Genomic DNA, 17,174 nt, shown 5'->3' with positions numbered 1-17,174 from the left:
TCTCCTTCCATCCCTCTCTTTTGACCCAACTCAGTACCTCTCTCAAGCTAAGGAGCTCGGCCATAGAAGGGTCAGCTACACTTCCCACCTGTCCGCACATCGCCGCTACCACCATCCCTTCAGAATCTCGAACAACCGCCCCACAACCTACTTTTCTTTGCCCCGGGAACACAACAGTATCTATATTGCATTTTAGTACACCATTCTGCGGCTTCACCCATTTTTCCTCCAAGTGAGGTCTCCCACCCCGTCCACCAATATCATTTTGAACCTGAGCTTCTCTCCAAGCCGTCAGACAACTACGAGTAGCACCAATAATTCCAGCAGCTGACCCGTTCTCATTCCGTCAAATAATTTTGTTTCTGTTACACCATAGATGCCACAGCACAACAACCACTTCTTCAACTTCCACCTCTAAATCACCACCCACTATTTTTTCAAACCATTCAATAAACCTCCTCTCACCTGGCAAGATTACCCGGCACTCGCCGGCTGCAATAGTTCGGCGAGCCGCTCGGCCGCCAAAAATCGGCGAGCGCTCGCTCGCCGACCACTGGAGATGCTCTTAGAAATAGGTCTCACCAGGACTCAGGTTGGAGGCTCTTTCAAGATAGTGAGTGTGGGAATCTAGGCAATACATCACCAATCCTACAAGAAAGGGAAAGAACAAAAAGGAGCAAGGAATGAGCTCATCACTAATGCCTTTTAGAGGCAACAATACATTCTCCTCCCCATCAAACGAGGCTAAGATGACAGCCAAGTGAGGCAACCCCAAAGCTTACACAAATTTAGTATGATCTACATAATCATGGAACTCAAAAGGGGGCTAAGCTCTTAGCCGAAAATGGGAACACCAATGCCCCAAAACCTGCCACAAGAGGCCAAGGAGTGGCCTATAAATACAACCATCACCCCTTTCCTCCACACACCCATTCGGCCCCAAGGTTCTCGGGCGTGAAGAACGACGGAGGGAGGAACGGGCGACGCAAGGCAGTGGCAGCGAGGAGGGCAGTCACAAACCGAGAGTGTTCACCAAGTGAGGTAATTCCCTCAACACCCATCCCCCTCTTGCATCATGTTAGAACGACGGATAGCCAAACATAGGAGCTCAAATAGGATATCCAACACAACAATAAGCAAGCACCACGTTAGGCAACTCGAAAGTTAGCCAAGCAACGATAGCTAACACAATTGAACAAGTCCTCTGCCCCAAGATCACAGCTTTAGGACAACATGGGCAATCTCCAACACCACTGAGTCGAACCAAGAATTCACAAAAAAATAATAATACTCATTTCAGTGAGATAAATCCTTCCAAAAAGGGAAAAAAATCATAACTTGCTCCACCAGATGCATTTGGAAATTATCAACATGTTACTGCCATAACTCACAAATAAAAAGGTACGAAGGGAAAGGGGGGAGGAGCTTAGCTTAGACGACGGGCAGTCCGGCGTCGAGCAGGCAAGCAACGGAGGTGGCGAGGGCAGCGACGCTGCTCGCCGGGACTGATTGCGTGGGCGCGATGGAGCGCGCGGTGCGGCTGTTCGCCGGAGAATGCTCCTACCATTGCGAGGAGATTCCACCGCCGAGGAGAGGAAAACGCGACGGGATAGGGACTGGCAGCCGGTGGCAGTGCCGCGATCTCTAGAGGAAGATTCGCGGTGGAGAAACCAAAAGGAGGTGAAGATGGGAAGGGCGACGCCTTCTCTCTCGTTGGTAACGCCGCTGCTCTCCAAATCGGAGGAGATGGAGGAGACGGACCCGGCGGATCCCCGACGGGCTGAGTGAACGGCGACGGAGAGCTCGCCGGAGAAGAGCGAGGCGAGAGAATGAGGTAGGCGCTGCTTCTCCCCAAATTAAGGGTTCTGAGTTGGAGGAATTGTGGTGTAAATTGATTGAGGGAGAATTAGAAGAGAGAGAGAGCCGAGAGACGGCTGGCGCCGGTGGAGCTCCGGCGATCTAGTTGAACGGCGATTCCGCCGAGAAAGGAACGAAGTGGAGAAGACAATTCTATACCTTGCATTTTGGGCTCTCAAAAGGAATTGAAAAATGAAAATGTGAATGGAGAAGGAATACCGACGGGAAAGTCAAAGGAGAAGGATTTTTGGGCTAAGTCCATTTAACTAAATATGTACAGTGGGCTGTCTCTTTTTGGGCCATGTATTAGTTAAGATTTTGGGCTACTAAATAGAGGCTCTAGTTAATTAACAAATTGAAAAGTTGGAGTGCCACATTTAATTAGTAGATTTGGGCTAAGATTTTTACTCTTGGAGCGGAAATAATTTAACGAATAGAGCTTGGAGCTTAATTATATAATTCCTGAATAAATTACTAAGTTTCCGAATATGGAAAAAAGAAAATATTAAAGTTGGAAATGCGAAGGTCCGACCGGCGTCGCCCCGCGACGCCATGGGCGGCCTTAAGAAAATTCGAAGAAAAGAATTAGAAGGGATCTTTTTCAAGAATCCATATTCTATTAAATAAGAGCACGAATAATTGTGCTAGAGAAAATAGGATTTGCCAGAATTAGTAAAGAGAATAATTAAACTCTGCAGAGGAGTAAAACCCGAGATAGGATTAAGAAAATCCTATAAGACAAGACTAAGATATAGGTGCTATCCAATAGGATGCATGCATTCTTTTTTCTCAAGAGAAATAGTCAAGTACTAATTAGCGTGCTACGCTATTTTCAAAGGATAAATTATTCAAGGGTAAGTGAGGCCAGAAGAGAGTTGTTATTTGGAGACAAGCGTATCAGGTGGGCTTTCTTTTAATATCCAACAGTATAGTGTGGATATAAAGCAAATGTTTTGAAGTTATGAAATACCTTTTCTAAAAAATGGATATGCGATCATTTTAAAGTTGTTGTCATGCCATAAATGTTTGTTTTCGAGACTTGTCTGTTAGAGATATATGTTTGTTGGTTTTGGCTACGCCAAAACGTTACGAATTGGAATATAGCGCGCAAGAGTCGGGAGCCATCCTAGAGAGGTTGGCCGGCGAGGGTACTATTGAAGGTGGCCACCTACACGGTACACTAGATTCTCAGACAAGGCAGGATACACCAAGAACTTAGACTGCAGTCGGACTTTTAAGATCACAAAAGAATTTAGTATGCTCGGGCCTTTTTAAGAAAAACCCCCGTGTGATACTGTTGATGGATGACAACTTATATATGTATGTTTTTTTTTCGGCACGTGTCCACTGAGTACTCCTGTACTCAGCCATGCATGTATTTATAAATGTGCAGGTTGAACGTCAAGAGGAAGGAATATTGATCGGAGTCGATGCTATTAAATAATCAAGTGAATTTCTCTACGATTCGTGTCTTCATACATGAAGTCGTTTAGTAAGGTCCTATTCCGCTGTACTTTTGTCAAGTGAGAATGTCAAAGTCTCACATTCGAACTCCGATTTAGTTGATATGCTGAAATATTCTATTTTGAGATCTTGTAATCAAATACTTGGCTTCTATTTTATGGTATCAATTGATTGGCCTTTCGGCAAGTTCCTTGAATTCTACCCATTTTCTTTCCCCGCTTTTATAATCCCCCCTTATTAGTCGCGAATTACCCGTTTTTGCTATCCTTAGCAAAATGCGGTCGTGACACCATCCGTTCCACAATAGGAGTCACACTTGGTGTGCGCACGAGTTTTAAGGAATGTAAAGAATAGTGGATTGGAAAGATTAGTGTAATATGAAGTCCACTTTTTTATATTGGTTTTATAATATAATGTGAGTGAACGAAATTAGTGGAATGTGAGACCTACTTACCATTTAAGGTAAAAGTGAAATGTGACTCTTATTGTAGGACAAACTGAAATAACAAAATGTGACTCTTTTTGTGGGAGAGAGGAAGTATTATATTATTAATATTATAATTTTTGGTAATATATTAGTACTAGTATAATTAATTTATTTGTATACTAAAATATTTGTGTTGTTAAACGAGTCATAGGCTTTAATGACTGATTTTTCAATTACTTAAGTGACCAACGACAATTTATTTGACCATAAAATTATTAATCTTTGTTTAAATTTACAGATTAAAAAGAATTTGACAAGTGTAACAAGATCTTGTCGCAAATATTGAATTAATAAGATTTAGGATGCAGTGTGGAAAAAATATTGTAGTAAGACACTGTTAGGAGACTCCTTCTCCTAACTCGATATTCGCCCGGTTACGAGAGTAACACCACGAACTCCGGCGCCCCGCGTGCAGGGTCGGCGGCCAAAACGAAACGTCGGCGCGGAAGAGATTTCCGTCGGCAACAAAGTAGGGTGTTGAGAGTGTTAATCACGATAAGTGGGCCAAATATATTTCATTGATTGATTTATGAATTAATGATATGCCCTATTTATAATATCTAGGACCCTAGGGTTGGTTCGACCTAATCCTATACATCGGGAAAGAACCAACAAAGAAAACCCGACGGAGCTTATAAAACGCTCGACTCAATATTCGTGCAAAAAATAAATGGGAAATTACAATAAAATACGAAAGTCTAATAAAAGGGATAAAACAGTAAACTGGTTCTGGCCTTTCCTCGAGCAGCTGGTGTGCTACTTCGTCACGAAGTCTTGAAAGCGATCAGGCTGCTTGAGTCCCTTCCGTGGCCTTAACTGTCTCTTCTCCGTCTTCTCCCTAACCTCCTTCACCTGTTCTCCACGTTCCTCCGTTCCACGTTCCTCCGTTGATGTCGAAACCGACTCACCCGATAGTGTTTCCGGGGTAGGCTCTGCCGTCTCCTCGCTCGGTGGCACCTCCATCACTGGTGGAATAGATGGGTTCATAACAACTCCCCCCTCCTTAAGTATCTCCTTGGCCTCAAGGGGAATCGAAGGAAATCGGCGCTGTAACTCTTGAAGCGGTTCCCAGGAAGGGGAGTCGGATCCGTCCGACCATCGCACCAGCACGTGTTCGGTCGCTGCCCCCTTATGCCACATTGTTTGGGAGTCCAAGATCGACACCGGGTGAGCAATGGGCCGGTTGCCCCAGAATCTGTCAGGCAACGGTATCACCTCGTTGCTTCCCACAAACGCCCGGAGAAGACTGACGTGAAAGACATTGTGGATTCGACTCCCTTCAGGCAACCTCAGTTTATATGCGACCGGACCAATCCCCTCTAAAATCTCGAACGGGCCATAGAAACGTTTGGCCAGTTTAGCCGATAACGGTTTGGCCACCGAATGTTGCCTATACGGTTGCAACTTTAACCATACGAAATCACCCACCTCAAATTCAATGTGCAGCCTATGCTTGTTCGCCGTATCTCTCATTCGCTGTTGAGATCTTGACAAATTGCGTGTAAGTTCTTCCAACAGTTCCCCTCGCTGTCTGATCAGCTTAGCCACCTTGGGTGGGGTTTTTGTCTATGGACGAGCAGCAACCAGTAAAGGCGGTTCCCGACCATACAATGCTCGAAAAGGAGACGTCCCTAACCCTGCATGATGAAAGCAATTCAGAGATAATTCCGCCCATGGCAAAAAATTGGACCACGTAGATGGTCTATCCGCGGTGAATGCCCTCAAGTATTGCTCAAGCCCTTTGTTCCGAATCTCTGTTTGGCCATCGGATTGGGGATGGTAGGCCGTAGTGAAGTTGAGCTTGGTCCCGCTGAGTCGTAAAATTTCCTCCCACACGGCGTTCAGAAATACCGAGTCACGATCCGAGACTAAGGTCTTCGGGAAGCCGTGATGCCGTACTACCGTGTTGACAAAAAGGTGGGCTACACGGATGGCATCGAAACGTGCCGGCAGTGCAGCGAAATGAGCATATTTGGACAATCTGTCCACCACCACCATTATTGTTGTGTACCCCCGGGATTGCGGCAGTCCGGTTATAAAATCCATGGATACATCCTCCCACACCTGGGATGGAACGGGGAGAGGTTGGAGCAGCCCCGCCGGCTTTTGGGTGGAGTACTTCGTGGATTGGCAGATGACACAAGCATCAACAAACTCCTTGACCTCCTTTCTCATTCTTGGCCAATAAAAACCTGCTGCAAGTAAACGGAAAGTGCGATCCTGGCCGGGGTGACCAGCCACCAGCGTGTTATGATGCTCTTCCAATAGGAGCGTCTTCATAGTAGATGTGGGGCTTACGAAAATTCTTCTGTTAAAATAGATTAACCCGTCAACGAAGGAGAACTGAGGAGGTGCGTCGCCCGCCTGAATCTTTGCTGTTAAGTCTCTCAAATCTGTCAAAGTGGCTGTCTCTCGACGCAACACATCGAGTAATATCGGGACCGGGTGGGCTGCCGTCGCCAATAACGCCCCATCTGCCTCAGAATCGTCCAGCGCCGGCTCTGCCCCAGTTAGGTCTCGCGCGTCTGCTGATGCCGAAGGTTGAGGCGGCAGCTCGACGACATCCCGACGAGAGAGGGCGTCCGCCGCCTTGTTTGTTATACCCCGCTTGTACTCAATACGAAATTTATATCCCATCAACTTGCGGACGTATAACTGTTGGTCTGGTGTGTGCACCACTTGCTGCAAAAACTCCTTCAAGCTCTTTTGGTCCGTGCGGATGACAAAATCTCGGCCGAGCAAGTAATGTCTCCATTTTTGAATCGCCTCAACAATCGCATAAAGTTCTTTGTGATAGGTGGACGCCACTCTGCGTCGCGGACCCAATTTGCGGCTGAAAAAAGCAATCGGGTGACCTTCTTGAATTAAAACCGCCCCAATCCCTACATCGCAGGCATCCGTTTCTACACAAAAAGTCTTGTTAAAATCCGGCAAACGAAGTACAGGGGCCGATGTCATGGCTGATTTGAGAGCCCCGAATGCGTTATCTGCTGCTGCTGACCATTCGAAAGAGTCCTTCTTTAACAAATCAGTCAAGGGAGTCGCAATTACCGCGTAATGAGCTACAAAACGACGGTAGTACCCCGTCAAACCCAGGAATCCCCTCAACTGTTTAACCGTGCGCGGTAATGGCCAGGCGGTCATCGCTGCAGTCTTCGCCGGGTCAGCCACCAACTGTCCATCTGTAATCAAGTGCCCCAAATATTCAACAGTGGTGCTACAAAAAACACACTTTGACAACTTTATAAAAAATTGATGTGCGAGTAGGAGCGATAGTACCTCGGTCAAATGTGTACAATGGGACTCCATGGTTGGGCTATAAATCAATATGTCGTCAAAGAATACTATCACGCATTTCCGAAGAAGCGGCTGAAATATACTGTTCATCGCCGCCTGAAAAGTGGACGGGGCATTGGTCAATCCGAACGGCATCACCAAGAATTCGAAATGCCCATCATGCGTTCGGAAAGCAGTCTTAAAGATATCCACTTCGTGCATCCGGATCTGGTGATATCCCGAGCGCAAGTCCAGCTTTGTGAAAAATTTAGCTTTTCCCAATTCGTCGAACAACTCATCGGCTGTGGGAATGGGAAAATGGTCTGGTACCGTGGCGAGGTTCAAGGCTCGATAGTCTATACAGAAGCGGAACGTGCCATCCTTCTTCCTGATTAGCAGCACTGGGGAGGAAAAAGGGCTCTGGCTCCGTTGTATAATTCCCTGATCCAACATTTCTCGCACCTGTTTCTCAATTTCATTCTTTTGAAAGTACGGGTAACGGTAAGGTCGCACATTGACCGGCCTCGTGTGTGGCAGTAGATGGATCTTATGGTCGAAAGGCCGTGCAGGGGGAAGCCCCACCGGGAGGCCAAAAACCTGCTTGAACTCGCCCAGCACCTGGCGGACCTCCCCGGGCAAGTCTGGCGGAAATTCTGGTTGAGCCGACAGGAGCGCGGCTGAATGGTCGTCCGGGCTTAGGGGTACCAGCTCATAAAACTCGTGTGCCGGCGAGTGTGTATTGAGCGACGCCAAGGAGTGGAGGGATATCTGCCGAGGGCCCGGAAGCTTGCCTTGAATAAAAAATTTCTGACCGTTCTTGTGAAATTCCAGCGTCTTCCCCACAAAATCAGCGGCCACTTTCCCGAGGGATTCCAACCATTCCATCCCTAGAATGATATCGGGTCCATGAATATCCAGTATGTGGAGGTCGATCAGAAACTCGGCGCCTTGCATACTCAATTTAGTCCGACGTGATACGTGTGAACAAAGCAAGGACCCACCATTGCCCACATAAACTCGAAACGGTCGAATAGGTGTCAACGACAATTTGAGACGCTCCGCAATGCGTGGGTGAAGGAAATCATGTGTGCTTCCAGTGTCAATTAAAATTACCACTTCCGTCGACCCAATCGTGCCCACTACTTGGAATGGTTTGGAGCGGGTGTTGCTGCTCAAAGCATGAAGGTGAGACAAATCCGCCCGGATGACCTCGTCGGTTTGTTGATGCTCATCAAGGCCATCCCCATCTTCCTCCACGTCATCCTCTCCTACATAACAAAGGAGTTTTACCGCACAAACATGGCCCGGGACGTACTTTTCCGGGCAATGCCAACACAACCCCTTGCGAGATCTCTCTGACTTCTCTGCATTAGATACCCGAATCGGGGTAACCTTCGGTAGTACAGTGGACGGCTGTGGCCCTGTGGACGTGGCAGGGCTGGAGGCGGGCAGCGCCGGCTGTCGCGATTCGCGACCCGACCATTGTTTCTTCGTCTCTCCCGAGGACTGCTGCCACCGGCGTTCGTGATTAGTCCCAAGGCGGAGCGCAATAGCCATTGCCTCCGCGAGGGATTGGGGTTGATGCATCTCCACTTTCTCCTGAATAGGCTCCTTTAATCCCTCGATAAATATTGGCAACAATACATAGTCGGGCATACCCACTACTCGATTCAAATACTTTTCGAAAGTATCATGATAGTCGGCCACCGTCCCGGTTTGAACCAGCTTGGATAAAGGACCAATGTAATTCTTAAAGCTTTGCGGGTCGAAACGGTGACGTACATCCTCCAAAAATTCAGTCCACGACACAAAACGGTTGTTGTTTCGGTAGTTGAAAATCCACTCTGCGGCTGGGGGGTCAAACAACATAACCACATAATGAAGGCAGTCTTCCTCCGGCATCCTCACGTGGTCAAAATAGTACTCGACACGAGAGATCCAATTAGACGCGTCTGACCCATCGAAGTGGGGGGCACGCATCTTCACCCCATGACGCGAACCCAAGTCCTGATTGTAGGATACACGGTCCCGGTGCGGTGGCGGGTCCCAGCACGAAGAGCGGCGATTGTCACGCCAACCGTGCCCGCGTGTTGGTGGTGGATCCCAGCTGGACCACCGACGCGGCTGGTGTACCCCTAACCGGCGGTCAGCGCCGTCTTCCTGCTGCCATGCCCCGTCGCGACGATAATCGCCACGTGCTCCGTAGGCACCACCCCGACGGCCCCACCCAGGCTGTCGTAGATCCCGAAACCCCAATTGGTGATGCTGTGGGTTCTCCTCTCTCCTCACAAACTCTGACTCCCGGTGCTCCATATACGCCTCATCCCCCGAATCAACTTCGTCGTCCAGTGGGTACGTGTCCGGGACATGCGGGTTCTCCAAAACATCTACCCGCCTATCAGAATTATCCATTCGGGACTCCAATTGGTCAAAACGATCCATGATCCTATCAAATCCCTGCAACAACGGATCAGTAGGGGTCCTATCCGTCGGGCGGCGGTCGCCTCTCGGAGGAGGTCGAGGCGAGCCGCCACCGTTTCTCCGATTACCCTGGTGACGATGGCCGTCGGTTGTTACTAATTCTTGTGCGTTGCCTCCTGTCAACACGACAGGAGCGCTCGTCGATTCGGTAGGTATCTCCATGAATTCAGCAATGTGAAAGCACCAGTTGTTAGGAGATTCCTTCTCCTAACTCGATATTCGCCCGGTTACGAGAGTAACACCACGAACTCCGACGCCCCGCGTGCAGGGTCGGCGGCCAAAACGAAACGTCGGCGCGGAAGAGATTTCCGTCGGCAACAAAGTAGGGTGTTGAGAGTGTTAATCACGATAAGTGGGCTAAATATATTTCATTGATTGATTTATGAATTAATGATATGCCCTATTTATAATATCTAGGACCCTAGGGTTGGTTCGACCTAATCCTATACATCGGGAAAGAACCAACAAAGAAAACCCGACGGAGCTTATAAAACGCTCGACTCAATATTCGTGCAAAAAATAAATGGGAAATTACAATAAAATACGAAAGTCTAATAAAAGGGATAAAACAGTAAACTGGTTCTGGCCTTTCCTCGAGCAGCTGGTGTGCTACTTCGTCACGAAGTCTTGAAAGCGATCAGGCTGCTTGAGTCCCTTCCGTGGCCTTAACTGTCTCTTCTCCGTCTTCTCCCTAACCTCCTTCACCTGTTCTCCACGTTCCTCCGTTCCACGTTCCTCCGTTGATGTCGAAACCGACTCACCCGATAGTGTTTCCGGGGTAGGCTCTGCCGTCTCCTCGCTCGGTGGCACCTCCATCACTGGTGGAATAGATGGGTTCATAACAGACACTTATCTAAAACAGTTGCAATCAATCTTACAAACAGTGTTGTTGCAAAATTACAATCATAACAAAAATGAAAAAGCTACGTACTTTTGATCCAACTTTCATAAATGCAAATTCAGGTAAATTTGGACCTTTTAGCCATACTACTTAATCTTCGAGTTCATAACAATTCTAAAACAACTCATTATAATTTATATCAGTGGTGAAGGAAAAAATGAATTAGATTTTTGTTTAGAGTTAATAAAGATGACAACAGGTGAGATGGATTATTTGTAAGTTTATATATCACAAAAAAGTATGCCAAATTTTTTGATATTAGGTATGGAATTATTAAAGTTTAGGTTACTGTCAATAAAAAGTACGTGGCAAACCATATGTCTGAATTAATTAATTAATTAGTCGTATATTTCCTCCTTGTTTGGTATATTAACAACGTACAATTATACCGTGATGATAGGCCAAGCATTTAGCATAAATTGCCTATACGCAAATACAATAGTCTCAAGTATACATAAGTTGTACATGATGATAATAATAATAATACTGTGCCGATTTGTTTTTAGAAAAAAGTGTTCGAATATTGCATCATTTGACAAAATAAAAGATTAAAATGGCATTTTTGAGTGCTGAGAAATTAGCTATCATTTTTGGCCTATTGGGTATGTTTTATGTTTCACTTTACTACTATAAAAATGATGTGCATGTATTTTTTATTTTCTAGTTCTGATAAAATATATTTTGTCTCGTTTTGCAGAAAATATAATATCTTTTCTGGTATTCTTGGCGCCACTGTATGAACCATATATACAATGAAGAGTTTATATATGCATTAATTTGGTTTCTTATTATAATAATAATTGTGTAATAATGTTTAATTATATGCAGGCCAACATTTTACAGAATTTGTAGGAAGAAATCGTCGGAAGGGTTTCAATCAATATCATATTCAATTTCATTTTTCAGTGCCTCATTGTTGCTTTACTATACTTACCTTAAAACAAATGCCTATATGATCGTTAGCATTAATGGTATTGGTTGCGTCATTGAAGCACTATACATCTTCCTCTATATACTATACGCTCCAAACAAGATTAAGGTACCACAATTTACTCCATTGCAATTTTCAACTTGATACGAACACGCACGAAGTGAACCTGCTGATTTTGGGTTGGGTTCGAATATTCCATTAAGAAATAATATTATTATCTTAGTTATTTTGCAAAATATTATATTATATTTTAGTTTTATTATTTATATTTAAATCGTGATAAAATTTTAATCGAGTTATGTCATGTTTTAACTGTGTAGTTTCAGATTTAAGCGTTTAATATCAAGTTTTACTCGTATAATATCATGTTCGGGTCGTGTCTACTCGAATTGTATCATATCATCGATGGTAGGGTTGAAAACTTTCGGTATGACACAAATACACACTAAGTTAATGGGTTCGGGTCATTATTGGGTCGGCCCAACCCGATGATTTTGGGTTGGGCTAGGCCTTACTGGATTTGGTTTAAAGATTAGCCGATAACAATCCAGCCTGAACGTTTTGTCAGCCCTACATGAATGTATGTAAACAACACAAGCTTTTGTTATTGATAATGTGATTTTTGTTTCAGATTTTCACAATGAGATGGATTCTACTATTCAATGGAGGAAGGTTTAGGGGTGATCATGCTAGTTTCTCTACTAGCCGTAAATGGCTCAAAGAGGGTTGCTTTAGTAGGATGGGTTTGTGCCATCATCAATATAGTTGTGTTTGCTCTCCTCTAAGTGTAATGGTAAATATTTTTTTTCCGTTTTCTTAAGATACTTGTAACAACTGTTTGTTGGTGCGAGTATCGAATAAACATAAGTACGTACTTGTTTTTACTTATTTTTTTACAGAGACAAGTCATTAGAACGAGAAGTGTAGAGTTCATGCCATTTGCACTATCATTTTTCCTTTCCCTTTGTGCTGCAAGTTGGTTTTGCCATGGATTCTTCATCAGGGACTACTACATTGCAGTAAGTGTGACAAATGAATTAATTTCTCAATTTATTCATATTTTTGTGATTTGATTTTAATTTTTTTTGACAGTTGCCAAATATTTTGGGACTTCTATTAGGAGTTACCCAAATGATTTTGTACTTCATCTACAAGGACAAAAAGAAAGTTGTGGAAACAAATTTTGAGCTCAAGGAGAGTGTCTCAAACTCCGGAAAAGATATTGAAATGAATATGAATTTTGTTGGAAATGAAAAAATAGGAGTGGATACAAATTGTGACCTTGAGGAGGTCACCAAGAATATTCCAACAACAAATGGAAAATGAGGAGATTTTATGGTGGATTTAGATGCAATAAGAGATATACTTGTTTTGGTATATATATATATATATATATAGGAGGATGATCAATCCCAAACCCCTTTTATTCCTTAAGTGCAGGCCTAATATAGACCTTCGGATTTAGTGATCCTACGGTCAAACAATTACCATAAAATAATAATTAAATAACGGATATCTTGTGTGTTATTTTCGTAGAAGGTTAGTTTAGACTTTGTAATCATTTGCATGCTATTATGATGAGAGATTACTATGGAAACTACATATCACGTTAATTGCAATCAATTCATTCAACACTAATTACTTTGATGTTCATAATCTTTTATTCCAAGACCACAAATATCCCACACGATTAGCTTTTCAGAAAAAGATTCGTCTTCTCCATGGCAGCGTCGGCACAATTGAATCCAATCGATCTAGTCGAGATGCCAATCAATCAGACACCCATGTCAGACGTTGCACCTATACCAGACTATCCTGTCGAGATGCCAATCAATCATACACCGTCATCTCCGGAAGACATATCCTTCGATGCTTCATCACCCATAACTGACGACACAGTTGAGTCTGAAGGTAACTTGTTAACTCGACGAACATGGTTTTAGTGTCTCTCTGACTGAACTTTTTATAAATTATGTGTAAACCAATTTATGAAAAGTTTTCATTTGGCTAAAATGATGTTACGTCTCTATATTAATGATATTAATATGTACGTCTGATGCAGTAGTTTTAGGAGATTGACAATGTTTTGATTGGGTACCTATATATTACAGGAACACACACGCCAGTTTGCTCTAACGAAATTAAACCATATATTGGCCAAAGATTTCTCAAATTGGAAGACGCTACTGAGTTTTACAACAATTATGCTCGATTTGGTGGATTTGATACACGTAGAAACGGTTCTAAAAAGTCAGGTGATGTGTTCACTTGGCTTTATATGGTATGCTCGAGAGAAGGCGAAAGGAAAATTAATGAGGAAGGTTTCACTCCAAAACGCAAACGGTCTACGAAGAAGTGCAGTTGTCCGGCAAGGATTTCCTTCAAATTTGCTGGTTCGTTGGGTTATGTTGTTAATGATTTCATAGAAGGACATAACCATGAGATGGTTCAAGCTGAACATAAGCACTTCATGAGGTTGAATCGTTCGTTGGATTTAGTGCATCAAAAATTTATAATTGATTGTGCCAATGCAAATATTGGGCCTACACTTAGTTATAGATTATTGAAGGAGCTGCTCGGTGGATACGAATCAGTTGGATGTACTGTTGGTGAAGTTAGGAATTTCACACGTGATGTCAGAAGGTATGCCGACGGATTTGATGTTCAAATGTTACTCAATGAAATGCAGAAAAAGAAAGATAATTGTGAGGGATTTACGTTTGAATACGAAAAAGATTCTAGAGAAAGACTCACGCGACTATTTTGGTGTGATGCTTATTCGAAGATGAGTTATTACATGTTTGGTGATATCGTCGCTTTTGATACAACATATTCGACTAACAGGTAATTTTTCTAAACATTTTTATCAATGATTCTGTTCTTATAGGAGTAATGATTGCAACTTTCTAATGTAATGACGTTTTGGATTTCTTAGTAATGATGTCTTAATTTCCGCTGCAGGTATCGCATGATTTTTGCACCGTTCACAGACAAGGATAACCATGGCAAGCCTATCACATTTGTAGCTGCTTTGTTAGCAAATGAAGGTACTGAATCGTTCTCTTGGGTGTTTGAGCAATTTGTTAAATGTATGGGTTCAGCTCCTAAGCTCATCATAACCGATCAAGATCCAGCCATGAGAGGTGCTATTGAGCAGGTAATGTCAAATACTAGACACAGGTGGTGTATGTGGCACATTATGCTTAAGCTTGCTGATAAAGTGGGTAAGGATCTTAGAGCTGATGATCGGTTTAAGAAGGAATTAAATTCTTGTGTTTGGTCAGAGTTGATAGAACCTCACGAGTTTGAAGCTGCGTGGAATGAAGTCATGAACAAATATGGGTTGACGGGTGTGGGTTGGTTTAGAAAAATGTTTGCAGCAAGAAAAATGTGGGTCCCTGCTTACTTTAGGGACTTCCCAATGAGTTCATTGATAAAAACAACTTCCGTTTCAGAATCACAGAATATGTTTTTCAAAAGATACAACAATTCTACAGCGAATCTTGTTCAGTTCATCATGAATTTCAATCATGCATTGGATGCCCAAAGAAACAATAGTGCGAAGCATGATTACTTGGACTCGACAACCATCCCCATTTTGAAGACGAAGTTGTTATTTGAGAAATATGCTTCGACCATCTTCACTGAGAATGCTTTCAAATCAATTCAAGAGGAGATGGCTGACGCATCCTCTAACTGTGGTATGAAAGGGATGTTCACGGAGGACGATATTCAGTACTACGAGGTTGATGATCTATATGAGAAGACATGGACTGTCACATTCTGTGCGGATGATGATTCATACCAATGCGGCTGTAAATTGTTTGAGAGGATTGGAAAGATATGTAGTCACATATTTTTCATACTTAAAAACAACCACGTGAAGCTGATCCCTGACACCTTATTTGGAGGTCGATGGTTGAAGACACCACTAATGAAGGCTGCACATGGTGTTTTATCTGAGGAGGACAGGACATACGCATTTGCAGATGAGAAGAAAATGGCGATAAAGAAGTTGTATTCTTCCTTTTTTGAGTTGGTGCAAGCCGTGGAAAGCGACATTGAAAAAATTCATGCTGCCACTGCCCTCATTGATGATGCCAAAAAAGGTTTGTTCAGCGGAGATGTCGTAATGTCGGCCTTTGACAAGAAGAAGATGATTGAGAGCTATTATGGTTGCGAGAAGCCGGATGAAATCGATGTTCATCCTCCTGAATATGTGAATACAAAAGGTTGCGGCAGTACTGCTGTAGCTAGGTTGATTTCAAAGAAGGAGAAAGCCATTCAGCTGTCAAAAAAACCTCAACGTCGCTGCGCAAAGTGCAAAGAGATGGGGCACCATGACTCGCGGAACTGCACCAGAGTCAAAGAAAAAGAAAAGGAACTGCGCCAGAGTCAAAGAAAAGAAAAACGTCGTAGAAAGTCTCAAAGTTAAGAGCAGTACTTGTTCATTTGTTCATTTCTGTTCTTTTTGTTTTCATGCAGTCTTGTGATGAACTTCGGATTTTTCATTAATAATGACAATTTTTTTTTAATATTTTCATATTAGGAACTAAGGTAATTACGCCTAGTTTCTAATGCAGAAATCAGGACCACCATAGTTCTCTAGTGTCTGGTGCTTTTTGGACATGCTAATGCATTGAAGAGTATCATTCGTGTTCTATTGCAACAAATTAAGACTTTCACAGTCGATTTGTTTTTTCTAAGAGTAAAATTATAAGCTATTAAGAATAAAAATAATACTCCCTCCGTCCACCATTTAAAGTGCCATTTTGCCATTTTTGTTTGTCCATGATTTATAGAACCATTTACTTTATTCCACTTTAGTGTACAAATCCCATATTCCACCAACTTTTTACATTCACAATCCTATATAAAACCAATATTTTAAATGAGTCTCACATTCCCCTCACTTTCTCCTTTTACTTTTCTTCACAAAGTCAAATAATTTCTTAAAACTCGTGCCGAGTCAAAAGGGCTCTATAAATTGTGGGCGGAGGGAGTAGAATCTTTCAATTATAATTGTTATAGTTCGTGTTATGCAAAGCCCATTCTTATTACAAAAATGCAGAACCAAGCATGCAAATGTCATTTTTAAGTCATCATAAGTTTATTTTTACGTCATAAGTACGACGTGCACCGTAATGACATTTGACTTGCGTAATCATGACAGATAATGGACACCATATCTGATTGACTTTTAGATTTTCCTAATATAGACCTTGCAGACTAATTGATTACTCATTATTAACGACAATGTTGGGTCAACTTGTGAATGGGAAACCAAAGACATTGAACTATCATATAAAAAAGCTAAGCAAATATCAACTAATAACACCAAAATGAGTTTCAAATAATATGAGAAACAATCAATTCATATAGGTCATTTGAAAAAAACACCTCATGTGTAATGTCATTAATGATTATTCAAAATGTAGCGAAAACTTCTGAAACATTGTCTCAAAACTACTTAAAATGATGAAACCTCTGGTGAATTAGTTAAATAGATTCGCTCTTTCTTTTGCGTAGTTGGCTATCAACTTTTCCACGTCTATCTTCTCGGTCTGTAGTGCATTTGCGTAATATGGTATTACCTTGGCTTTATTCTTGAAGTGTTCGTGATTTATTTCTGCCAGCATTAGTGCAGTACAGTACTTGGCTCTCAATATCTGCAACACCCCTTTGCTCTTCTTTGATAGGCCACAAGTCCATTCACGCCCTTTCTGACCCATGTAAGTTTCAAGGTGTCTCATCAAATACACACCGCTGTCATCCTT

At 43.0% G+C, this 17,174-nt stretch overlaps 1 protein-coding gene, 1 long non-coding RNA gene and 1 pseudogene across 2 annotated transcripts; 2 read left to right on the top strand and 1 right to left on the bottom strand.

The window, feature by feature from the left end:
• Positions 1 to 10,078: 10,078 nt before the first annotated feature.
• LOC121778569 lies at positions 10,079 to 10,793 on the bottom strand. Its single transcript, XR_006045694.1, has 2 exons — positions 10,497 to 10,793; positions 10,079 to 10,418 (listed from the first exon to the last, which is right to left on the bottom strand). It is a non-coding gene; the product is annotated as an uncharacterized LOC121778569 (long non-coding RNA).
• Positions 10,794 to 11,019: 226 nt separating this feature from the next.
• Positions 11,020 to 12,740, top strand: LOC121778568 (annotated as a pseudogene).
• A 420-nt stretch (positions 12,741 to 13,160) lies between these two features.
• On the top strand, positions 13,161 to 15,832 carry LOC121778978 (protein FAR1-RELATED SEQUENCE 5-like). Its single transcript, XM_042176345.1, has 3 exons — positions 13,161 to 13,308; positions 13,509 to 14,241; positions 14,359 to 15,832. The coding sequence occupies exons 1-3, from the start codon at positions 13,161 to 13,163 to the stop codon at positions 15,830 to 15,832; spliced, it is 2,355 nt and encodes a 784-aa protein (XP_042032279.1).
• The last annotated feature ends 1,342 nt before the right edge of the window (positions 15,833 to 17,174 follow it).

This window comes from Salvia splendens, chromosome 19 (assembly GCF_004379255.2).
Source record: "Salvia splendens isolate huo1 chromosome 19, SspV2, whole genome shotgun sequence".
Lineage (NCBI taxonomy): Eukaryota > Viridiplantae > Streptophyta > Magnoliopsida > Lamiales > Lamiaceae > Salvia > Salvia splendens.
The sequence above is the reverse complement of the archived record's forward strand: the minus strand, read 5'-3'. Positions and strand labels throughout refer to the sequence as shown.